This window comes from Coenobita brevimanus, chromosome 107, assembly GCF_032717465.1.
Source record: "Coenobita brevimanus isolate Jiangsu-jjx chromosome 107, ASM3271746v2, whole genome shotgun sequence".
Classification (NCBI taxonomy): domain Eukaryota; kingdom Metazoa; phylum Arthropoda; class Malacostraca; order Decapoda; family Coenobitidae; genus Coenobita; species Coenobita brevimanus.
This window is the reverse complement of record NC_137060.1, coordinates 24301099-24326281: the sequence shown is the minus strand read 5'-3', so window position 1 is coordinate 24326281 and position 25183 is coordinate 24301099. Positions and strand designations below refer to the sequence as shown.

The 25183-nt window shown below is 40.4% G+C and overlaps 1 protein-coding gene across 1 annotated transcript in view; it reads left to right on the top strand.

Annotated features, from left to right (window-relative positions):
* Nucleotides 1-15102, top strand: part of LOC145416735 (alpha-1A adrenergic receptor-like) — a 57406-nt gene extending 42304 nt beyond the window's left edge. Inside the window, exon 2 of the mRNA XM_080285663.1 lies at nucleotides 14714-15102. Coding sequence (XP_080141789.1) covers nucleotides 14714-15102 — 389 coding nt within the window. The remainder of the gene's footprint in view (nucleotides 1-14713) is intronic.
* The last annotated feature ends 10081 nt before the right edge of the window (nucleotides 15103-25183 follow it).

The window sequence follows — 25183 nt, the reverse complement described above, 5'->3', positions numbered from 1 at the left end:
TCTCTCTCTCTCTCTCTCTCTCACCTTCTTTCCCTTTTCCTAGGCTTTATCTTCGTCCTTATCCTTCTTCATCCTAATCCTCATCCTCGCCCTTATACAAGCACTTTCTCTCTCTCTCTCTCTCTCTCTCTCTCTAATCCTAAGTCAGCTCTCACTCTAATCTCACTCAATCTCTGGCTTACCTCGGTTCAACGGGGTTAACCCTGAGAGAGAGAGAGAGAGAGAGAGAGAGAGAGAGAGAGAGAGAGAGAGAGTCTATCTATAGCTATCTATGTGTCTGTCTTGTTACCATTATCTGTCTGTTCTGTCTGTCTGTTTTGCTGTCACTGTCTCTCTGTCTATCTCTCTCTTGCTGTCACTGTCTATCTGTCTATCTCTCGTGCAATCACTATCTGTCTCTGTCTATCTCTCTCTTGCTGTCACTGTTTATCTGTCTATCTCTCTTGCTATCACTATCTGTCTCTGTCTGTCTGTCTCTCTCTTGCTGCCACTGTTTATCTGTCTATCTCTCTTTTGCCATCACTGTCTATCTGTCTATCTCTCTCGCTGTCACTATCTGTCTTTATCTGTCTATTTCTCTCTCGCAATCACTGTCTATCTGTCTGTCTATTTCTTCCTATCATTGTCTATCTGTCTATCTCTTGCTATCACTGTTTATCTGTCTATCTCTTTATTGCTATCACTATCTATTTGTCTCTCTCTCGCTGTCACCATCTGTCTCTATGTCTGTCTCTCTCTTGCTGCCACTATTTATCTATCTCTCTCGCTCTCACCATCTATCTCTAGCTATCTAATTACCTGTCAGTCTGTCGATTAGTTTACGGATCATTTAATCTATGTATCCTTCCACCTATCCATCTATCTATCTATCTGTCTATCTATCTACACCCGCCCTGACCCTAATAGACAAAGAGGCGAAGATTAAGTGGATAAGAGGGTGATAAACAGGGAGGAGGCACTGGAGAGAAGGGAGGAAAAGAAGGAAGGGAGGCAGGGGAGGGGAGGGAGGAGGAAAGAAAAGCAGGAGGGGAGGAAGGGGAGAGAGGAGGGAAGAAAAAAGTGGAGAAAGAGAGGGGAGAGAGAAGGGAAGAAAAGAGTGGAGAAAGGGAGGGAAGTTGAAGATAAGGGGGAAGCTACGTGGAAGAGAGAGAGAGAGAGAGAGAGAGAGAGAGAGAGGGGGGAAAGGGAGGGGACCAAAGTAATTAATCCTTTAACTTCTTCCTCTTAGCTAATGGCGACTGGGATTATATTTTTAGGATTTTAGGGAAACGGGATTATAGGGATTATTTAGGGAGATTATTTTAGGGATCAGTGAGTAAGGGAGTTGGTGATTGATTTTAGGTTCGGTGGTCTAGTGGGTTCAGGCTCACCAACACAATGCTACTCAGGGAAGAGAGAGGCTGGTGATCCTCCTCTTAAATATCTGGACAGTAGCCTAGCCCAGGGATCCTACGCTCTGCTGGGGGATTGGTGGGATTTCCGGAAGGTTTGGTGGATTTGTTTGGGATTTTAAAAGGAGTAATATAAGGACCCCCAATTCTCCCCCCCAAAAAAAAAACGAAAATCCAAAATTGTCCTAAAATATGAAAATCCACATTATAAAAAAATACTGAATCTTAAAAAAAAAATCCCTACCAATGCAAAAAATAAATAAATAAATAAAAATGCGTATAATCTTAAATTACTTGAAAGTTTCCGAAATCAAAACCAGTAAAATTTCCCCCCCCAAAAAAAAATATATATTAATTCCTAAAAATATGAAAAAAAAAATGAATCACAAAAAATCCCCAACTTCCCTAAAACACCTAAAAATCCCGCAAAATCCCCTCAAAGTGAAATCCTTTAAAATCCCCCAAATCCCAGAGATCCCCCAAATCCCCCAGATCCCCGAAATAAAAAAAAATCACGAAATTCCTAAAAATCTCATAAATCCCAAAAATAAACAATTCTCCAAATCCCAAAAATCCCTTAATTCCCTAAAAATCCACCAAATCCCTAAAATCCCCCAAATCCCTTAATTCTCCAAAATTTTACCAAATCCTCGGTAACAAAAAATTCCCATAATTCCTAAAAATGAACCAAAGACCTAAAATACCCTAAATTCCCCCAAAAATTCCCCTAAATCCCCAATAATCCCTAAAATCCCACAAAATCCCGAAAAACTGCGTCCCTCCCGTGTCAAAGAGCGCCGTAGGGGTCTGGCCTTCCAATTACCAGCTGGCTTTTCCCTGGGTCCACAAACTTTAAGGGAAATTTGAGGGACGCTCTCTCTCTCTCTCTCTCTCTCTCTCTGGACAGGTAGGCAGAGGGTCAAGGCAGAGTTGATTAGATTCTGAGGTGGATCCGTTGATGAAGGTATGCCCTCTCTGAGTATAAATGAGAGAGAGAGAGAGAGAGAGTTGACCTTTTAGTAATAAGCAATTTTTTTATCGACACGCTGTAATGATCTCGTGCCAGGTTTCTCTCTCTCTCTCTCTCTCTCTCTCTCTCACACACACACACACACACACACACACACACACACACACACACACACACACACACACACACACACACACACACACACACACACACACACACACACACACACACACACACACACACACACACACACACACACACAGACCCATCTGCTCCACTCTCTCATATATCTCTTTTATTTTTATCTTTATTTGCCTCTGCTCTTTCTCACCTTCTCTCTTTCTTTCTTTAGTTTTCCGTTCGCTTTCTTCTTCGCTCCTGTTTTTAATTTTATGTTTACTCTTTATCATTAACTTTCCTCTCTCTCTCTCTCTCTCTCTCTCTCTCTCTCTCTCTCTCTCTCTCTCTACAATTACTTTCCTTCCTATCGCTCTCACCACCTCAATTCTCCCAGGCTTGAGAGAGAGAGAGAGAGAGAGAGAGAACTTGTGAAAATATGGTTGATAGATATAGAGAAATTGATTGCTTGGTAGATAGATAGATACGAAGGAAAAACGAGTAAGTGAATAGATGAGAGAGAGAGAGAGAGAGAGAGAGAGAGAGAGAGAGAGAGAGAGAGAGAGAGAGCTATTTCTATGGATTATGCGTATATATAGATCCGGCCTCAGAATGTGGCATGCTGTATTGGTGAATAATGTACTGAAGCCTATAGTGATGAAAAATGTATGGCTCTGTGTGTGTGTGTGTGTGTGTGTGTGTGTGTGTGTGTGTGTGTGTGTGTGTGTGTGTGTGTGTGTGTGTGTGTGTGTGTGTGTGTGTGTGTGTGTGTGTGTGTGTGTGTGTGTGTATGTGTGTGTGTGTGTGTGTGTGTGTGTGTGTGTGTGTGTGTGTGTGTGTGTGTGTGTGTGTGTGTGTGTGTGTGTGTGTGTGTGTGTGTGTGTGTGTGTGAGAGAGAGAGAGAGAGAGAGAGAGAGAGAGGAGACGAACATGTAAAGCGTCCTAGTGATGTGTATGTAGGTTTGAAGGTATTGACCAGCCGTGTGTATGTATATCGGTGTGTACGTAAGCTCTAGGTATACATGAACGTGTAATCAATCGACCAGCCGACGTACACACTCCCAGGTAGTCCAGTGAGGGTAGATTCAGACGATTTTGTTCAGCTGAAGGAGAAACCGGTGCAGTAGATTAGTAGATATTTGAGAGTAGATTATCAGACCCCTTCAGACCGTGGATGTGGGAGGCTCGTATTCTGGTAAGTTAAGCACGCTCCCTAACACCTCTTCCCCACCGATTTCTTTTTTTTTTGGATACGGCTGGATGTAATAAGTTTTAGTACGTTACCTGTGCAGGGTATGGCGGGATTAGAATTAAGTAACAGAAGATGACGGCAAGGTGTTATAAGCAAAATAAATCGCTTAGGAAGAGGTGTTAGGGGACTTCTTTAACCTACGAGAATATGGGACTGGGATGTTTTATTTTAGAGAGAGAGAGAGAGAGAGAGAGAGAGAGAGAGAGAGAGAGAGAGAGAGAGAGGTCGTGGGGGTGAAGTAGTAGAACTGGCTTGTGTAAGTATAAGTGTTTGTAAAGGTGTTATTGATATGGAAATGAGGAGTCATTATGGTGTGTGGAGAATGGAGGGAGGGAGGGGAAGAAGGGAGAGTGGGGAGAAGGGAGGGAGGGAAGAAGGATAGGAGGGAGAGAGAGACGAGGAGGAAGAAGAAAGATGGATGGAAAGAGGAGAGAACGTAATAAAGGAAGGAAGGGAGGAGGGAGGGAGACCGGAGGAGGAGGAGGAGGAGGAGGAAAAGATGGGAAGAAAGATGGAAGTTAGGAGGAAAGAAGGTAGCAAAGGAGAGAGAAGGAAGGGAGGGAGGAGGGGAAAGAAAAGATGGGTGAAATAAAGCAAGGGATGGAGAGAGGAGGAGAAAGAGAGGAAGGAAGGATTAAGTGAAGGAAGGGACGTGAGGAAGGAAGAAGCGAGAATATGGGGAATGCAAGGACTGAGGATAGAATAATTGGATTAAATAATCCACACAAAAATAGATCTAGGGATAGGGGAAGGTTTGTTAGAAGTGAGATTAGAACAAAATTAGGGGGTTAATAGTAGACAAAAACTAGATTGAAATAGATGTGAAAAAAGTTTAATTTGGAATAGATGGAGTGTTGGAGATTGCATTAGTGAGATGCGAAAGTTGGAAGGGTGGGTGGGTTGGATTTGAAAGGGTGGGGACTCTCTCTCTCTCTCTCTCTCTCTCTCTCTCTCTCTCTCTCTCTTACTTCTTTTTTTCCTCCTCCTCCTCGTCGTCGTCGTCGTCACCTCATCTGGTAAATGCTGCAGGAGAGAGAGAGGAGGGGGGAGGAGGTTGAAGGGAAATTGAGTGAAAGAAGGAGGGGAGGGGGAAGGAAAGAGGGATGGAAGGAAAGTTTAGGGAGGAAGGAAGAAGAAAGTAGGAGGAGGAAGAGAAGGGAGGGAAGGAAAGAGGGATGGAAGGAAAATATGTAAGGGGGAGGGAAGAGGGAAGAAAGTAGTGGGGAGGAGGAAGAGAAGAGAGGGAAGGAAGAAGAGGAGGAGCGAAGGAAGCAAAATAAAAAATAAAGAAGAAAGAAAGGAAAGATGGATTGAGGTAAAGAGTTTGGATGTGAACGGAGAAAGAGAGAATGAAGGAACATAGGAGGAAGGAATGAAAGAGGGAGAGAAGAATGAATGAAAAAAGGAAGGAAGGAGGGAGGGAGGGTGGTGGGAAGGAGAAAAGGGTAATGAGAACGAATTAGCTTGGGAGAAGATGACGAGAGAGAGAGAGAGAGAGAGAGAGAGAGAGAGAGAGAGAGAGAGAGAGAGAGAGAGAGAGAGAGAGAGCAACACAATTGCTAACAGAATTTAAAGCAAAAACAATTAGGTGAGATAATAAAAGTTTAAACAAGTTCACAATTCGTAACTGAAGAGTCTTTTCCCAATACTGACCAAATTTCGATACTCCCCCTCCCCTCTCTCTCTCTCTCTCTCTCTCTCTCTCTCTCTCTCTCTCTCAATACTAGGACTGTTTAGAGACAGGAGATAGATAATGAATAGATAGGTAAATAGCTGCTTGTGATTGAAATATATTTAGACACAGACAGGTGGATAAACTGATAAATTTAAAAAAATAGATAATGATCGATTAGTAGATAGATGGATAGATAAGTAGGTTCGTAGATAGATAGGTAGATAGATGGATGGATAGATAGATAGATGTTAGAGGCATGAAGATAGACAGAAAAACAGCCCTACCTAACATTTTGAGGGGAGATTATTATTACGTTTATTTACCATTTGTATTGTCAAGCCTTTACTATTTCACAGCAAACAATATGCTGTACACAGTTTGCCTTAAAGTGAACGGTATTTAGTATATCTTTATTTTGTTCGTAAATTATCTTCGTGCAAAAATGAATGCAACATTGAGCGTCATTCGTAACCATAGTAACCAAAAACTACCTTTAAAAAATTCGCGACACACCTTGCATCATGCTGGGCATTTTTTTTAAATTAATTAATGCGATATTTTGAGCATTTGTAAATATGCTATATATGATTTTGAGGTATTAAATATCCATCCATATCAGCGCAATAGATGAGCGTATTTCGTGGTCACAGCGAGAAAAAGAATAATAATAATAATAATAATAATTACGTTAAAAAATCGAGGTATCTGGCATTTACAGCTGGTTTGTTTTGGTTCGGGAGTGGGAGTGTTCGGGGCAGCGTGGAATCGGCTCTGAGTTAAGTCGCCGAAATGGATTATTGTTTTGATTTTTACTTTGATGGCTTGGAGGAGGTGAGTTGATTAATGGTGAGTTGTTGGAGGGGAAAAGTAGAAATTGATGGCTTGTTGAGAGTAAAAAGCCGAATTGCGTTTGTGTCGAGTCCTCTCTTTTGAAAATGTAAACAAAGTAGTAGATCAGGTTTAATTTGAGAGAGAGAGAGAGAGAGAGAGAGAGAGAGAGAGAGAGAGAGAGATTAGTTTATGCTGTATTGGTTTGTATTGATGTGTACATGTCATGTAAATGTTATGTACGTGTTCTCATGTGTGTGTGGGTGTGCGTGTTTTATGTCTGCAGTGTGTTTAATGCATGTATGTTTTATGCATGTGTGCGAGCGTATACAGATACGTGTATACATTCCTTCGTGTGTGTGTGTGTGTGTGTGTGTGTGTGTGTGTGTGTGTGTGTGTGTGTGTGAGAGAGAGAGAGAGAGAGAGAGAGAGAGAGAGAGAGAGAGAGAGAGAGAGAGAGAGAGAAGATTTATGTACCGGTATGTTTTCATGTACGCTAATGGATACATATACGTAAAAAATATTACGTATAATGTGTCACGTGTATGAGCGTTACTATATATGTATGTATGTATGAATGAATGAATGTATGTATGTATGTATGTATGTACTGTATGTATGAATTTAAGGATGTTTGGGTGTGTGTATGTTTCTGTATATTTCAAGGTGTGTATAAATATGAATGAGTGTGCGGGTGTGTATATATGTAAGTGTATCCTTTTTGTATAAACTGTATATGTGTATGTATGTGTATGTATGCATGTATTTATGTATGTGTAAGTATGTATGTATTTATGTATGTGTAACCCTCCCCCCGCAGTATCCTGGCCGTAATGCGTGGGTGTATATTAAATGCCATGGTTGAAAGCTTTGCCTACGTCACTGGTGTACATTAGTAGGAGTAGTTATATTAGCCTTATTCGTATTTTTATTGTATTAGTAGTGGTGGTAGAAGTAGTAGTGGTGGTGGTGGTGGTAGTAGTAGTAGTGGTGGTGGTAGTGAGGTAGAAGGAAGAGAGTAGCAGCAGTGGTAAGTGATCTAGTGTATATTATGTATTATTATTATTATTATTATTATTTTTATTATTATTATTATTATTATTATTTTTATTATTATTCCTATTACTATTATTATTATTATCATTATTATTATCATCATCATTAATATTATTGTTATTTTGGTCAGTGTTTTTGCCTATTCTGTTAAGAAAATGTCCTTCGTAACTTCTTTTACTCTCTCTCTCTCTCTCTCTCTCTCTCTCTCTCTCCCTCTCTCTCTCTCTCTCTCTCTCTCTCTCTCTCTCTCTCTCTCTCTCTCTCTCTCTCTCTCTCTCCTACTCATTGATTCACAGACACCCATTCTCTCACTGGCTCACAATCCTCTCTCATTTTCTCACTTCATGGTCGCTCTCTTGCTTTCCTCGCTCACTTTCTGTCTCTTTTCCTGACTCTTTCTTTCTCTTATGCTAATCAAGCCTTTGGGTCCCAGTGGCCAGGATTATTGAGAGAGAGACAGAGAGAGAGAGAGAGAGAGAGAGAGAGAGAGAGAGAGAGAGAGAGAGAGAGAGAGAGGATCCATTGACAGAGAGAGAACGATAGATAGGTAAATTCTTAGGTTATATTGGTAGATTGATAGATAGACGGGCGAAGAGAGAGAAAGAGAGAGAGAGAGAGAGAGAGAGAGAGAGAGAGAGAGAGAGATGCGGACAGACAATGTAAGATAAAGAAAAAAGGGAGCAGGGTCAGAATTGAAATTAGACGGAGGGAGGGAGGGAGGGAGGAAGGAAGGAAGGAAGGAAGGAAGGAAAGGAGAGGTGAGGAGAGTTACTTAGATGTACAGACTTCAAGTACCACTGAATTAATAGGAAGACTTATCAATGAAGAGAGAGGAAAGGAGAGGAGAGGAGGCAGGGATGAGGAGAGGAGAGGAGGTAGGGAAGAGGAATAGAGAGGAGGCAGGGATGAGGAGAGGAGAGGAGGTAGGGAAGAGGAATAGAGAGGAGGTAGGGAAGAGAGGAGAGGAGAGGATGTAGGGAAGAAGAGTGGAGAGGAGGTAGAAGAGGAGTGGAGAGGAGGTAGAGAAGAGAAGAGAAGAGGAGGTAGGGAAGAGAAGAGGAGAGGAGGTTGGTAAGAGGAGAGGAGAGGAGGTTGGTAAGAGGAGAGGAGAGGAGGTTGGTAAGGGGAGAGGAGAGGAGGTTGGTAAGAGGAGAGGAGAGGAGGTAGGGAAGAGGAGAGGAGAGAGGAGTGGAGAAGAAGGAAGGAGTAAGCGAGGGAGGGACAAGAGGGGAGGGGAGAGGAAATGGAGGAAGGAAGGAGTTTGGGAGGAAGGAGAGGAGGGGAGAGAAGAAAAGAGAAGAAGGGCTGGGGAGGGAGGGAGAGAATACAGACGGAGGAGAGATGAGAAGGAAGAGGAGGGTTGGAAGGAGGGACCAGGGAAGACAATTTTAAAGGGAGATAGTTGAGAGAGAGAGAGAGAGAGAGAGAGAGAGAGAGAGAGAGGTCGCAGGAGGTATGAAGTATGCTTATTGAGAGACAGAGAGAGAGAGAGAGAGAGAGAGAGAGAGAGAGGTCGCAGGAGGTATGAAGTATGCTTATTGAGAGAGAGAGAGAGAGAGAGAGAGAGAGAGAGAGAGAGAGAGAGAGAGAGAATAATATAAGTGAACGAAAGAAGGAAGGAAGGACCAATGAGAAAAGTGAAAAAAAAAATTATGGAAGGAGTAAGGTAGGAGGGGAAATGAAGGAAGGAGGGAAAATGAAGGCAGTGAAGGAACAACAGAGGTAGAAGTGAAGGAGAGAAAGAAGGAGGGAAAAACAGAAGGAGGGATGGGAATGACGAAGCAGTACAGTAAAGGAATGAAAGAAGAATGCTGAGATGAAGGAAGAGGATAACATGAATAGGAAATAAGATGAGAGCAGTAGAAGAAGAAAGAGAAAGGAAGGAAGGAAGGAGGGAGGGTGGAAAGCATTGCGGATGAAGGATGGGGATGATAGGAAGGGAAAGAAAAGGTAATGAAGAAAGGAGGGAAGACAGGAAGAAGAAAGGAGGAAGAAATGGAGGAAGGAGGGAAGGAAGAAAGAAAAATTGAGGAAGAGAAGGAAGGAAGGAAGAATTAGGCCGAGAAGGGATAAAGAAAAATGAAAGAAGGAAGGAGAGAGAAGGAAGGAAGGAAGAAGGAGGAAGGAGGGAAGGATGAGGTATGCGATGCTTCGTTTGGAGTCAATGGGGAGGAAAGGAAGAGGAGGAGGAGGAGGAGGAGGAGGAGGGAGATAAGAATGAAGAGAAAGGAGAAAAGGGAGGAGGAAGGAAGGAAGTAAAAAGATCATGAAGAGAGAGGAGGAGGACGGAGAGAAGAATGAAGAGGAAGGGGATATTATGAGGAGGAGGAGGAGGAGGAAGAAATAGAGAAGTAAGAGATTGAGAAGATTAGAAAAGAGGAAGGAAAGTGAGAGGAAGAGGAGGGGAGGAGATGAAGAGGAGGGGAAGAGAAGAAGAAGAAGAGGGGAAGATAAGAAGAGGAGGAAAGGTAAAGAAGAGGAGGGGAGAAGAAAAAGAGGAAGAGGAGGGGAGGAGGAAAAGAGGATGGGGAGAAAGAGAGTGAAGGAGTGAGATAAGTTAGGGTATTGTGGACTGTAAACAAAAACACAACAGGCTGAGAGAGAGAGAGAGAGAGAGAGAGAGAGAGAGAGAGAGAGAGAGAGAGAGAGAGAGAGAGAGAGAGAGGGAGGGAGAGGGGGATATCGTAACTATCCTGTCAACCGGAACTACCCCCCTTTAATTACGCCCATTAGGGGGAGGAAAAGGGAAGGGGGAGAAGAGAGAAGGGGGAGGCGGCAAGTGGAGAGAGAGGAGGTAGAGGGAAGGGAGGGGGAGTAGGAAAGTAGGAGAGGAAAGCAGGAGGGGGATGAGAGAGAAGTTGAGAGGGGAAGGGGAGAAGAGAGAGAGAGAGAGAGAGAGAGAGAGAGAGACTTTGGGGAATAAAGAATGAGATGTAACATGCAAGAGGAGACAGTGATGATGAAAGATGGCGAGGGAAGGAAGAATGGGAGGGAAAGAGAGGGAGAGTGTAAGGGAGAGAGGGAGGGAGGGAGGGAAGGAGGGGGAAGAAGGAAATGGGAAGGAAGCGAGAAAGTTAGTGAGGAAGGACGCGAAGGGCGAAGGATGTTCATAGATAGATAGATAGATAGATAGAGAGAGAGAGAGAGAGAGAGAGAGAGTCAGTTAATCAATCACACCAACTTACTCTCACCATCCAATTTCTTTCCCGAACTTTATGAAAAAAAAAAAAATCAGAGAATAGTTTTTTGACGATCTTAATTCGCCAAAATATATATATACCTCAGAAAAAAAAAAAACGTGATTTAGTGAGATAGCTTTAATTTCTCTCAACTCTCTAAATTTTGTTCATTTTTATTTATTTATTTATTTATTTATTTATGTATTGTATATGTTCTGTATCTTTATCTGTCTACGGTATATCTGTATCTATTTGTCTGACTGCTTATCTGTCTATCTGCACACACACACACACACACACACACACACACACACACACACACACACACACACACACACAGACGGGCCCTGAACGAGGAGGAAAGGAAGGACCAGAGAGTGAGAGAGAGAGAGAGAGTGAGAGAGAGAGAGAGAGAGAGAGAGAGAGAGAGAGAGAGAGAGAGAGAAGGGTACAGTTAATTAAGGATCACACTGACACCTTCCCTTCCTTCCTTCCTTTCGTCCTTTCCTCCTTCCTGCACTCCCTAGTTTCTTCCATCCTTTCTTCCTTCCTTCCCTCCTTCCTTTACTCCTTCGTTTCTTTCTTTCTTCCTTCTTTCCATCCTTTCTTTCTTCTTTCCATCCTCTTCCTTCTTTCCATCCTTTCTTTCTTCTTTCCATCCTCTTCCTTCTTTCCATCCTTTCTTTCTTCTTTCCATCCTCTTCCTTCTTTCCATCCTTTCTTTCTTCTTTCCATCCTCTTCCTTCTTTCCATCCTTTCTTTCTTCTTTCCATCCTCTTCCTTCTTTCCATCCTTTCTTCTTTCTTCTTCCTTCTTTCCATCCTTTCTTCTTTCCTCTTCCTTCTTTCCATCCTTTCTTCTTTCCATCCTCTTCCTTCTTTCCATCTTTCTTCCCTCCTTCCTTCCTTCTTTCAATCTTCCTTTTCTTTTTTCTTCTCTACATCATTGCTTCCTTCACTTCTTTGATTTCGCAACTGTTTATTAATGCCCCCCCCCCTCTCTCTCTCTCTCTCTCTCAGGTCAGTTAGATATGATACCAAGTTAAACAGGCGGATAACACTCCTTCCCCCCCTCCCACCCCCCTTTCCTTCCCCCTCCTCTCTTTCTCCCTCCATTTCCTCTTTACCCTCTTTTTTTTCTCTCTCTTCTATCCCATCCTCCTACACCCCCCCCTTTGCTCTTCTTTTCTCCTCACTTTCCTCCCCATTCTCTCCTTCTTCCTCTCCTCCCTTCTTCTCCCACTTCTCTCCCTTCTCTTCGTTTCTCCCCTCCCTTCCCCTCCCCCTTCCCTCCCTCTTCTCCCCTCCTCTTCCCTCTCCCCTCCCCACCCTATACCCCTCCTCTCCCCTCTCTCACTTTACGGTCATTTTTCTTGATCATCCTTATCTTCCCATCTCTCTCTCTCTCTCTCTCTCTCTCTCTCTCTCTCTCTCTCTCTCTCTCTCTCTCTCTCTCTCTCTCTCTCTCAGCTACATACATACCCACTCCATATTAACACTGAACACAATAATTTCTCTCTCTCTCTCTCTCTCTCTCTCTCTCTCTCTCTCTCTCTCTCATTACTAGCCCAGCGCACCTGCAAACTTGAAAGGGTTTTCTTGTCTTCGAAATAAATATTCTTTCTTTTTTTTACTATATAAATTTTAGTGTTAATTTTAATAATGATCTACATTGATATTTATATGTGTCTGTCTGTCTGTCTGTCTTTTTTATTTATCTGTCTGTCTGTGTGTCTGTCTTATTTATCTATCTGTCTGTCTATCTTTCTGCCTATATCTGTCTATCTATCTGTCTGTCTGTCTTTGTCTTTCTGTCTATCTATCTGCCTTTGTCTATTTATCTATCATCCTCACCCTGTGTCTTTTGTGCTAGTCCCCCTCCTCTCTGTCTGTCTGTCTGTCTGTCTGTCTGTCTGTCTCTCTCTCTCTCTTCTCTCTCTCTCTCTCTCTCTCTCTCGCCTTTTCTTTTTCCATTTCCTTTTGTCGTTTTCTGTTCCTGTCTCTTCCTCTTTTCTTCATTTTCATGTTCTTCCTTTCCTTCTTTTTCCACAGTCCCTCTTCCTTCTTTCTCTCCTTCCTTTCTTCCTCCTGAATTTCGCTCATCCGTCCCTTTTTTCTTTCCTTCCTTCTCTCACTCTCTCCCTTCGTTCGTTCTATCTTTTCTTCCTTCTGTCTTTCCTACTTTCCTTCCTTCCTTCCTTGCTTCCGTCCCTCCTTCCTTCCAATCTTCGCTCTTTTCATTCGTTCATTCCATCTTTTCTTCCTTTCTTCCTTCCGTCCTTCCTTCCTTCCATTCATCCTTCCTTCCTTCTTTCCTTCCTTCCATCCTTCTTTCATTCCATCCATCCTTCATTCCTTCCTTCCATTCTTCCTTCCTTCCTTCCTTCTCTCACTCTCTCCGTTCATTCCATCTTTTCCTCCTTCCTTCCTTCTTTCCTTCCTCCCCATCCATCCATCCATCCCTCCTTCCTTCCTTCCATCCCTCCTTCCTTCCTTCCATCCTTCCATCCTCCCTTCCTTCCTTCCTTCCTTCCTGGGTGATAGATCCAATTTGCCTTCCGGCCAAAACTCTCCCGCTTTGCAAACACTAAAGCCATCGGAGGTGACTGTATTGTGGTGGTAGTTGTTGTAGTGTTTGTGGTAGTTGTGGTGGTGGTAGTAGTTGCGTTAAGGATGGTGGTGATAGTTGTGGTGGTGTTGGTTGTATTAGTGGTAGTTGTGATCGCGATGGTGGTGATAGTTGTGGTGGTGGTGGTGGTGGTAGTTGTGGTAGGGATGGTAGTGATAATTGTGGTGGTGGTGGTAGTTGTGGTAAGGATGTAGCGATAGTTGTGGTGGTGGTGGTGGTAGTTGTGGTAGGGATGGTAGTGGTGTGGTAGTTGTGGTGGTGGTTTAGATGGTTAGGATCGGTTAGGTTAGTTTTCATTAGATTGTTGTGGTAGTGAAGGTGGTTGTGGTAGTAGTGATGATGGTAGCTGTGGTTGTAGTGGTGGTGGTTGTTCTAGTGTGTATGTGGTAGTTTTTTATGTAGAATGAATACTTCCGGGGGAGAGAGAGAGAGAGAGAGAGAGAGAGAGAGAGAGAGAGAGAGAGAGAGAGAGAGAGAGAGAGAGAGAATGGAAATCGATAAGTAAAATCTGATAAAAGGTGAAGTGAGAGAGAGAGAGAGAGAGAGAGAGAGAGAGAGAGAGAGAGAGAGAGAGAGAGATTAAAGCAAGGAAGAAATATGAATAAGAAAATGAGAGGGAGAGAGAAAGAGGGAGAGGATGATGATGGTAATGAAGAAAGGAGAGTGATAGTGGGGGAGGGAGGGAGGGAAGGAGAGAAGATTGATGGAGCGAGGAAGGTCAAGGGTGAAGGAAAGAAGGAAGGAAGGAAGGTCAAGGGTGAAGGAAAGAAGGAAGGAAGGTCAAGGGTGAAGGAAAGAAGGAAGGAAGGTCAAGGGTGAAGGAAAGAAGGAAGGAAGGTCAAGGGTGAAGGAAAGAAGGAAGGAAGGAGGGAAGGTCAAGGGTGAAGGAAGGAAGAAAGGAGAAAGGGAGACTCGTAAGTAAGATGAAGGAAAAGGGAAGGAAAAGGAATATTGATAAGAATATAAAAGATGAAAGGAAGGAAGAGAGAGAGAGATAAATAGAGAGAGAGAGAGAGAGTAAAGAGAGGAAGAAATGAAAAAAAAAGTAGAGTTGAAGTGAAGGAACACAAGGAAGGAGGAAGGAGGGATGGAAAAGAAAGAAAAGAAAAGATCATTGGAAGTGTAAAGGAAGAAGGAAAGGAAAAGGAAGGGAGAGAGGAGGGGAGGGAAGGAAGGAGGAAGAAGGAAGGAAGAAGCGAATGACCATTGGAAGAGAGAGAAGGGGGGAGGGAATCGGAAAGAAATAAAAAGAAAAACCAATGGAGCAGAGAGAGAGAGAGAGAGAGAGAGAGAGAGAGAGAGAGATCAGGTATCAAGGTATTTTTAGACAGGTTAAAAGCTTCATCTGTTGTACTAGCAACTTTACCCTCCCGTCTCGATTCGCCTCTCTCTCTCTCTCTCTCTCTCTCTCTCTCTCTCTCTGACCTTATCTTTTGTCTTTTTCTCCATTTCTCCCTCACACACACACACACACACACACACACACACACACACACACACACACACACACACACCATTTCTCCTTTCTGTATCGCATATGCCTTCCCTCTTTAAGTCATTATCCCACAACTACTGCCATCTGTCTGTACTAACACCCCCCCTCTCTCTCCCCCACAGACTCGCTATGCTCGCAGTGCCACATTTCAGAGACGCTGTTCGCCACGTTCTTCTGGCTCGGCTACTTCAACTCCTGCCTCAACCCCTTCATCTACGCCTGCACCTCCAAGGACTTCAAACGGGCCTTCGAGAGGATCCTATGCCGTGGCCGCAGGAATCGTCGGACGCTGAACCACGCCGCCTTCCACTCTGCCGTGTGGAGGAGGGGCACCACGCTCTCCTCCACCGGCCGCACCCCCTCCCCGGCGCGGCACGGCATCGAGGGACTCCTGGCCACGTCCATTCCCCTCGTCGCGGACCCCTGTGGCGCCATGTGGAGGCCCCCGCACCCCCCCAGGTCACCCAGGTCACCCCAGAACTGTGAATTTGACTCCTCCGTGTTGAACTGAGGCGGAGGAGGAGTAGACGTGTGGATCATATGTGGAGATTGTGGGTTATATGTGGAGATTGTGGATTATATGTGGAGATTCTCGATTATATGTGGAGATTCTCGATTATATGTGGAGATTGTGGATTATATGTGGAGATTCTCGATTATATGTGGAGACGTGGATTATATGTGGAGATTCTGAATTATATATGCATAGATATGCGAAATGGTGTATACACAAATGAAAAAGACTTGAAGAGTATATGATAGAGGTATAACAAAAAGCTATGACGTGCAGAGACGATATATGGAAGTCACAGAGAAACGAGATTTGTTATGATTTGTGGTACAGAAAGGAGATGAGATTTGCTATGATTTGTGATACAGAAGGAAGAGATCTGTTATTATTTACGATACAGTAAGGAGAAGAGATCTGTTATTGCGTAAAGTGGATGGAGTTGGTATATAGACACGCGACAAGAAAAGTTATACAAATGAATCCCTATGAAAAAAATGAGTAGCCTATATTTGCCTGATTGTTTTGAAGAGAGATACTCAGATCCAATAGAGATAAGATTGTTAGGCGCAGTGTTGTATAGGTGGGTCAGCCTGGAGCACTAACATGTGACGCAATTAAAGAGGAAGAAAGTTATGTTGGTAAGGGATGGAGTAGTGAAGTAAGAAAAAAAGGGGATGCTCTTATAGAGATGAAGAAAGAACGAAGTTGTATAGAGATAATGTACCGGTATATGTATAGGGATGGTATAGCAAGTGAGTGTATATGAACTTTATAACTGAAAGATATAGAGGTGTATAACAGTGAGATATAACACCTGTATAAATGAAGGAAATTACCGGAATATACAAACGATATATGGTGCAGATATAGGAGTGAGAATAGACAGTATGTTTACCCAGCGTAGTCAGAGTGATGCTGAGAATGATGTATGTGAAACTACCAATATACTATGCAATTTTTTGAAAGTAATATGTACGGAAAATAAGAAACGTGTGGGAATATAATGGTTTACAGACACGAAAATTTTAGATTATGTCCATCAGAAAAAGAAAAAAAAAAAAGAATGAAAAAAAATGTGAATACCATAATGACGATGATGAAGCGAGGATAAGAATAGTAATACAGACACGAAATTTTTTAGACCATGCGCATTGTAAATAGGAAAAGAAACAAAGAACGAATGAAACTGAAATAAGGATGTGTAAATACCGTAATGAAATAAATGTTAATAAAGAATAATAATAAAAGATGAGAACAGTAATATAAATATGTGTTGATGAAAGTAAAACTGAAAAACAAGAATATTATACACGATTGAAAAAAAGCTCTTTGGAACACCCGAATAAGTGAAATAACCAGAAACACAAACAGACATAGAGAACTGTATTTAAGAGCATTACAATTAGAAGGCAGATTATTTTACAAACTAATTATAAAAAAGAAGCGCGGAAAGATACGAAGATAATAAAAACAAATGAATGAAGGATGACAACACAAGCAGAAAAAACGCACTTAGGAAGAGTTAGAATTAGAAAACAGACATGTGCACATTAATATTCAAAATCAAAGAGACATCTAAAAGATTTAGGTAGATAGATTATTTACGAAGTGAATTAGATAGAAAAATAGATAAATACGAAATGTTAGTTAGAAATCAGACCTATACCGGTATATCAGTATCAAAAATCAAACAGAGAAATAGAAGAAATATTGATAAGTACGGTAGTTATATAGATACCGTAGTGACCTTTAGAAAATGTTAGAGTTAGAAATCAGACTAATATAACTTACATACAAATAATCAAAATCAAATAGAGAGATGCATAGAAGAGTTATAGAAAAACTGTAGATAGATAGATAGATGGATAATAGATACCTTAAGGAAATATTTGAATTTTAAATCAGAATATACCTGTATTTAGAAGAATGATAGAGATAGATATAAATAGATAGATTGTAGATGCATTCTCACCTTGTCCATCCAATGCAAGTCAAAATCATCTACACCTGTAATTAGCTCACTCAAGGTTCCTTACATCCGTGTCACCAGGAGGACCGTAAACCCTCTGACTGGTAGGATGGCAGAGAAAAAGCGTCCTGTAGAAGTCAGTAAAATACCCTGGTTTACATTATTTATTTATGTATTTATTATTAGCTTATTTTTTATTGAAGTTTGTATCCCCTTCAGTCATTCATTTTATTTCATCCTGTTTCATTTATTCTTGCTCTTCACAGACGGTTTTCTCTCTCTCTCTTTCTTTCTCTCTCTCTCTCTCTCTCTCTCTCTCTCATAAAATCGTCTGGAGCAAGCAAGAATAAGTTAGAAAGTAAAAATAATCAAGAAAATACAGCAGCAAATTGTGGGATGAAGAGCGTGGAGTTTGTAAAAAGAAAATGATTTGGTATTAAACTGAATAAAATAAAACTTAGACAGATAGATTAATAGATAGACTGATAGATAGTAACCAGTGCCTTCGTGCCAGTCAAAGGGTTAACGTCCCGAACAATGATAAGCGAAATCAAGCGTATGATTATGAGAAATGGCTTGAAACTACGAAAAATATTGATCTAATAATGAAAATAAAAAAATAGATAGATAGATAAAGAGATAGATAAAACCAATGTCTTCATACCAGCCAAAGGGTTAACCTCGAATACTAGTAAGAGAGGATATGTGAAATCTATCTATCTATCTATCTATTGCCAGACGCCTTAATCCCGTACGGGGTGGCCACAAACAAATCGCCACCACGTCGCCCTGTAGGTGAAATCAAACGAATGATTATGAGAAATGGCATGTATATAACGAAACATTTTGATTAAATGGTGTCTCTTCCTTGAAACTTTACCAAAAAATAACGACCAGGTGAAGTGATTTATTGTGTTCGTTTATTTAGTTATTTATTCCTTGAAACTACGGACAAATAACGACCAAGTGATTTATTTATTTGCATTATTTAGGTATTTATTTTAAGCCTTGGGAAAATACTATACTCCTTGTACTCTAACTTGGCCCAAAATTTCTCCCCTCTGCAGTTTGTTACACGTAGCTGAGAGGAAGATGAAGAAGGTAAAGACAATTCAGTGGCTCTACGCCCTTTCCATAGCACTTCTTCGTGACTAGCGCTCATATTTTAGTGTCAGTCTATTGCTACAACTCATCAGCATTTCAAGATGGAGAGACGGCAATTTTAGGCCAAGTTAAAGGATAATAATAATAATAATAATAATAATAATAATAATAATAATAATAATAATAATACTGTTGTTTGTGAGTTCGGTGGATACAATGAAAATCTTATTCTTAAAATGTAGAGTATTTTATTTAGGCTTTTCTAGTTCAGGAGTTTCCCTAAGAAGAGAAAAAAATATTGCCCAGGGAGACTTTTTTCCCAGCAAAGGATTGTACCGTATATGGCAATTTCTCCCTGCATTTTTATGGCTATTATTATTATTATTATTATTATTATTGTTATTATTATTATTATTATTGTTATTATTATTATTATAATTATTATTGGTATTACTACTACTACTGCCGCTGCTGCTGCTTGTACTACTACTACTGCTGCTCTTATTATTATTATTATCATTATTACCATTTGAGACACTACTGAGACTCCTGTACTTACAAAATACTTAAATGTGCCCTGATATACTATAAGTGTGCCCTGGAAGCTACTTAAATGTGCCCTAATGTACTTAAATGGACCTTCAATGATACCACAGTGTTCCCTAAAATAATACTCCAGTACTCATCTCCTTAAGTACCTAAATGTGCCCTTAAAGACGTGACCCTCTACTTAAAATAACTTAAAATGTTCTAGATGTTACCCTTTACCTCAGGCTACTTAAGTGTGTCCTAAAATATACCAGTCTACCCCTAAAAGTACACTACATGTCCTAAAATTGTTGCTCTATACCTAAAAATACTTAAATGTTGTGAAAGGTGTCGAATATCCTGGGAACTATTAAGTGTGCCCTTGAAAACTTATGCTATTCTTGAAACAACTTAAGTGTGTGCTAAAATATGCTATCCTCTCCTTTAAACTCCTAAAATGTTCCCCCAAATCTTAACTTGTTTTAGAATCTTCTTAAATGTCGTATAAAAGATGTTGAGGTATTCTCGAAACTGTAACTATACCTTTAAAGATACCAAAATATACCCAAAAGATACTCGGCACTCCCCCACTCGCAAAAGCCTCTTGTAAACTGAATAAAACCGTCTGGAGATAGCAAAGAGAGAGAGAGAGAGAGAGAGAGAGAGAGAGAGAAATGAGAAAAGAAAAGCCTGTCCTCAAAATTCAGATCTTCCGTTTTCGTCCCGCGTTCTTTTTCTCCTTATCACATCAACAAAAATACCAATACTTTCTCAAATTAATGCTTTTTCTTTACCTGTGCGCCAAAAATAATGACCACTCACCCCGTCACCGTGCTCTCCAGGTCCCTCAAATTATCCGAACTTTGGCCAGCGGATCGTTAAGAAGTCTAGCACAAAACTCGTCGGTCGCGGGTTCAAAGTTTGCCTAATGGCCGCCCGTGCCTCATCTCAGGTGGCGCGGGAAGTTCAATTTGTTTTTCTCTTATATAATTGTGTAATGAGGCACAGGGGGCGCCTTGGGGAATCATACATATTTTTTCGAGTTTATATTATTTTCATGGTGGTTCTAGGTCTGGTTGTGAGATGCAATTTTCCTTTTATATATATTTTTTCTTTTTATTTGATGCTGGTGTTCGGGTCAGAGGTAATAACTTGCTGTGAAAAAGTATACGGTGAAAATATAGGGTAGGTTGACGCAGGGGTAAAAATAATGACAGGAAATAAATAAAGAAATAAAGAATTTATATATATATATATCCAAAAAAGGTGTGCAGAGAAATTCGAACTTAAGTATTGCTGTAAATTGTTTTGTTAATTAGTAAAGATTATTAAGAGGATATCAGTAACTAGCCATAGGAAAGAATGTTAGGGTATATAATGCGAACTAAATCGCTACGGAAAAGGCGTAACGAAGCTTCAGTGTCACCTCGTAGTGAAGGGGTGCAGTCACGTATGAAAGGTTAATTACTTGACAGGTGTTCTAAGACACGTGTATATACCTGTAAGCGCTGTCGTACCTTATTATGTATTATGCGAGAGAGAGAGAGAGAGAGAGAGAGAGAGAGAGAGAGAGAGAGAGAGAGAGAGAGAGAGAGAGAGAGAGAGAGAGAGAGCGTTACTGGAAGCTTGGTGTGTGTGTGTGTGTGTGTGTGTGTGTGTGTGTGTGTGTGTGTGTGTGTGTGTGAGGGAGGGAGGGGAGGAGGAAGGGAGGGAGGGAGGGAGAGGTGAGATAACCGGTGATTGAAGAAGCTTTGTGCTGTGGAGAGAGAGAGAGAGAGAGAGAGAGAGAGAGAGAGAGAGAGAGAGAGAGAGAGAGAGAGAGAGATAACAGGAATTGAATGAGCCTTGTGGTGTGGAGAGATACGGAGATGACAGGGAGGGAGGGAGAGAGGGGGGGGTGGGGGAGGAACGAGAGAGAGAGAGAATGCAAAGTACATAAAAAGCTACTATATTAAAGATAAAATACATTCTCTCTCTCTCTCTCGTTCCAATTAGGCGACGGTGTAGCCGGGGTCCCTCCCTCTCTTTCTTCCTTCCCTCCTTCCATCCTTCCTTCCTTCCTTCCTTCCTTCCTTCCCTCCTTCCTTCCTTCCTTCCTTCCCTCCTTCCTTCCTTCCTTCCTTCCTTCCTTCCTTCCTTGCCTCTTTCCTTCCTTCCTTCCTTCCTTCCTTTATTAATCTTTTCCATTCATTCAGTTTTTTCTTTTCCTTCATGTATTTTTCTTGCTCTTCATTCTTCTCTATTTTTTTTCAGCTGCCTTCTCTTCATTCATTCTTTTATCTTGTTTCTCTTCTATTCATTCTCTTTCCTCCTTTCATTCACTTCCTTCATTTTCTTCTTTCAGTTATTTATTTTTTCATTATCTTCATTCCTCTATTCCCAGTCTTCCTTCCATCCTGCTTCCATTCCTTCCTACCTTCATTCACATACTTATTCCTTCCTTCCTTCCCCCTTTCCCTCTTTCTTTCCTTCCTTCCTTCCTTTCTTTCTTTCTTTCTTCCTTCCTTCCTTTCTTTCTTCTTTCCTTCCTTCCCTCCTTCTTCCTTCCTTCCTTTCTTATAGTCCATGCCTTTCTCTCCCCCTCACATCCTCCCTTGAGATTTTCCTTTACAGCTCTCTCTCTCTCTCTCTCTCTCTCTCTCTCTCTCTCATACACACACACACACACACACACACACACACACACACACACACACACACACCGATTATCACCACAAATAACACTTAACATTAACCTCGTCACACGTGGGACCCGCATAGGACAGGTGTGCCAATCTGATTACCTGGATTACGAGGCCTACACACACACACACACACACACACACACACACACACACACACACACACATGTTTCTTCCTACTTACTCCCTTCATTCTTGCTCTTAATCTCTTTATTTTACCTGAGAGAGAGAGAGAGAGAGAGAGAGAGAGAGAGAGAGAGAGAGAGAGAATTATTGTGTTCAGTGTTAATATGGAGTGTGTATGTATGTAGCTGAGAGAGAGAGAGAGAGAGAGAGAGAGAGAGAGAGAGAGAGAGAGAGAGAGAGAGAGAGAGAGAGAGAGAGAGAATTATTGTGTTCAGTGTTAATATGGAGTGTGTATGTATGTAGCTGAGAGAGAGAGAGAGAGAGAGAGAGAGAGAGAGAGAGAGAGAGAGAGAGAGAGAGAGAGAGAGAGAGGTAATATGCTTGTACTTTAATGCTGTGTGTGTGTGTGTGTGTGTGTGTGTGTGTGTGTGTGTGTGTGTGTGTGTGTGTGTGTGTGTGTGTGTGTGTGCCCAAAATGTGATGCGTCTGTATATTGTGTGTGTATGTATTTATGTATATATATTTGCATGTCTATAGTGTACATATAATCAGTATATATAAATATGTATTCATGTATGTATGTGTGTACGTAATCCTGTGTACGTAAAACCTCAGTATTACGCACACAGCTAAAATGATGACTGTGTTCACCGTCTACATGTTTTCTCAGTGTTCAACCCCGTGTTCAGTGAGTGTTCAGAAATGTTCACCTGCCCCTTCATTCTTGGGGTATGTCAGTGTTCACCCTAATCGAGTGTAAGGAGAGTTCACCATACCGTGTGTTCAAGAGTGTTCAGTGTTCAACAGGAGAGTGTTATTGGGTGTTTTATATGTAGTGTTCAAGTGATGGTCAGCAATAGCCGTGTAAGTGTTCAGAATGGGGTGTTCAATCTGTTCACCATTTTGTTCAATAAGAAATTTTCAGGTGTTCATATCTACAGGTGTTCAGGCCATGATTTTTCCCTAGATTGTGTTCAATAAGAAATGTTCAGTCGTTCATATCAAAGTGTTCAGTGCTTAGATATATCCATAGATTTTGTTCAATAAGGCATGTTCAATCTTTCAGTGCGTAAATTAATTCTAGATTATACACAGGATATGTTCATTTTGTTCATTGTACCATTAAGATTTCAGTTGGTGTTCATTTAAGTGTTCAATTAACGCGTCTGTCGAAGTGTTCAGGTCTGAATTTCCCAAGTGGACTGAACATCTTATTCTGCTTGTACAGTATGTTCAAACTCACGTAGTAAGTGTTCATCCAAGCTGTTCAAAATGTTCACCTATGTTCAGTTCACAATTTTTTCTCCACGCTGAACACTTGGGTTATTTGTTCAGTGAGTTCAAATTAAGAGTGTTATTAAATGTTCAATGATAGAGTTCCAAATTATCTCTGTTCACTGCATAACATTTTTCTAAGACTGAACATTGTTTGAAGTTCACTTAGTTCTGAGCAGGCCTGAGTTAGCAGATAATTGGAGCACATTTTTATTATTATTATTATTATTATTATTATCATTGGGCTGTATGTTGTATGATCTGTATTTTATTTTGATGATCAGCATATAATTGGCCTATTACGTAACTTAATAATAATAATAATAATAATAGGCCTATAATTACCCTGTCTAATTATGGTGAGTGATGTATAATTGATGTATATATTGTATGATACTCCCATTGATGTATATTCCAGTGTTTATTATAATTACTGTAGACATTTTAGATGTTTTAAGTATAATTACATAACCATAATTATTCACTAATGAATAATTGACGAGGGGTAATACGTAATTATTAAATATAATAATAATACAAGCGAAAAACCTGTAATTATTCACTGTATAATAATCCCTATGAATAATTGAATGTAAGGGCGATAATTCTATAATTCCTCACTACAAAATACCCTCTGAGTAATCGCTAACTTGACCTCTATCATTCCTGCCTATAATCTAGCTCTGTATAATTCAGTGTGGGTGATAATTGGTGTATGATAGATGTATAATTGTATAGATTATAACCTCACTCGTATAATCCTTTGCCCCTATAATACCTTCACCTCAGATAATTACATGGCCCAGACACTGATAATTATACCACTATAATTTCTTCCGTAACTTCCCTCTAAGACTCATTTCCTTCGTTGTAATTATTTTTTTAACAGCATAATTTTCTATAATTATTTCACAGACTATAACCGAATAACTAAAATTATTCATTGTATAATAATTTTACTGCTATAATCCCCGTAGCTCCAGTCCTGTAATCATTCACTGTATGATAATTGTCGTGTATATTCTTTCCCCTATAAATATCGTATACGTTTTGTAATTATTTATATGATTTTCTGTAATTTCACTAAGATAAGTATCCTTTCCTTAGTGTATAATTCTGAATAATAGATGTATAATTATTTCTGTAGGTATTATTCACTTGTATAATGTAATAATCACTTGTATAATAATCTCACTGTACCTGTATAATTATTTCATTGTAGATAATTGTATAATCCACCAGTTCACTGTAAAATAATTGTACCTTCCCTATGATTATTCACTGTATAATTGTACCCCCTGATAATTCACTGTATAAAGCCTACTCCTATAATCCCTCTCACTCTATCACTGTAGATAAATGAATTACATCATCTTCAGTGTATGATAATTGTGCCCCGAAAATTATTCACTATAATTATTGTACCTCAGTAATTCACTAATCCTCTATAATTATTTCACTGTAGATAATTGAATAACACCTTCACTGTATAATAACTGTATCCCTATAATTATTCACTGTATAATAATTGTATCCCTATAATTTCACTGTAGATAACTGAATAATCCACTCTAATTCATTGTATGATAAATGTACCTCTATAATAATAATAATGATAATAATAATAATAATAATAATAATAATAATAATAATAATAATACTTCACTGTAAAATAATTGTACCCTTATCATTCTTCACTGTATGATAATTGTACCCATCCTTCCCTCTGTACTAATTATAAAGTGTAGATAATTATTGTACAAGAGGTGTTCAAGGTGTTCAGTGTTCACCCCGCGTTCAGCAAGTGTTCATCAGGAGAGTGAACACCGTGAACAGAATAAAGAATGTTCTGTAAGACGGAGTTTTATTGCTGAACTTTTTATTATTGTTGTTGTGATTATTATTATTGTTATTATTTATATTGTTATTATTATTATTTATTATTATTATTATTATTATTATTATTATTGTTGATCTTAGTTTAGTAATGTTATTGTTTTTGTTAATTTTTTTTGTTATGAGTTCTCCTCCTCCTCCTCCTCCTCTTCCTCCTCCTCCTCCTCCTCCTCCTCCTCCTCTTCCTCCTGTTCTATTATTATTATTATCGTTGTTACAATTTTTTTTATTATTTTCGTTACGTTTTGTTATATTTTTTTTTTCTTTGCAGAGAAGACCAACGACGTGGCAGAGGAAGGGTTAAGGTAGGTGTGTGGGTGGGAGGCTTAATAGAACGTAGGTAGGCCTGTAGGTAGGTAGGTAGGTAGGTACTTACCAACCCATCTACAGTGAAACATTCTCTCTCTGTCTCTCTGTCTCTGTCTCTGTCTGTCTGTCTGTCTGTCTCTCTCATGCATTCATCTCAATCCACCTTCTATAACTGCCTTAGATTTCCCTTGAG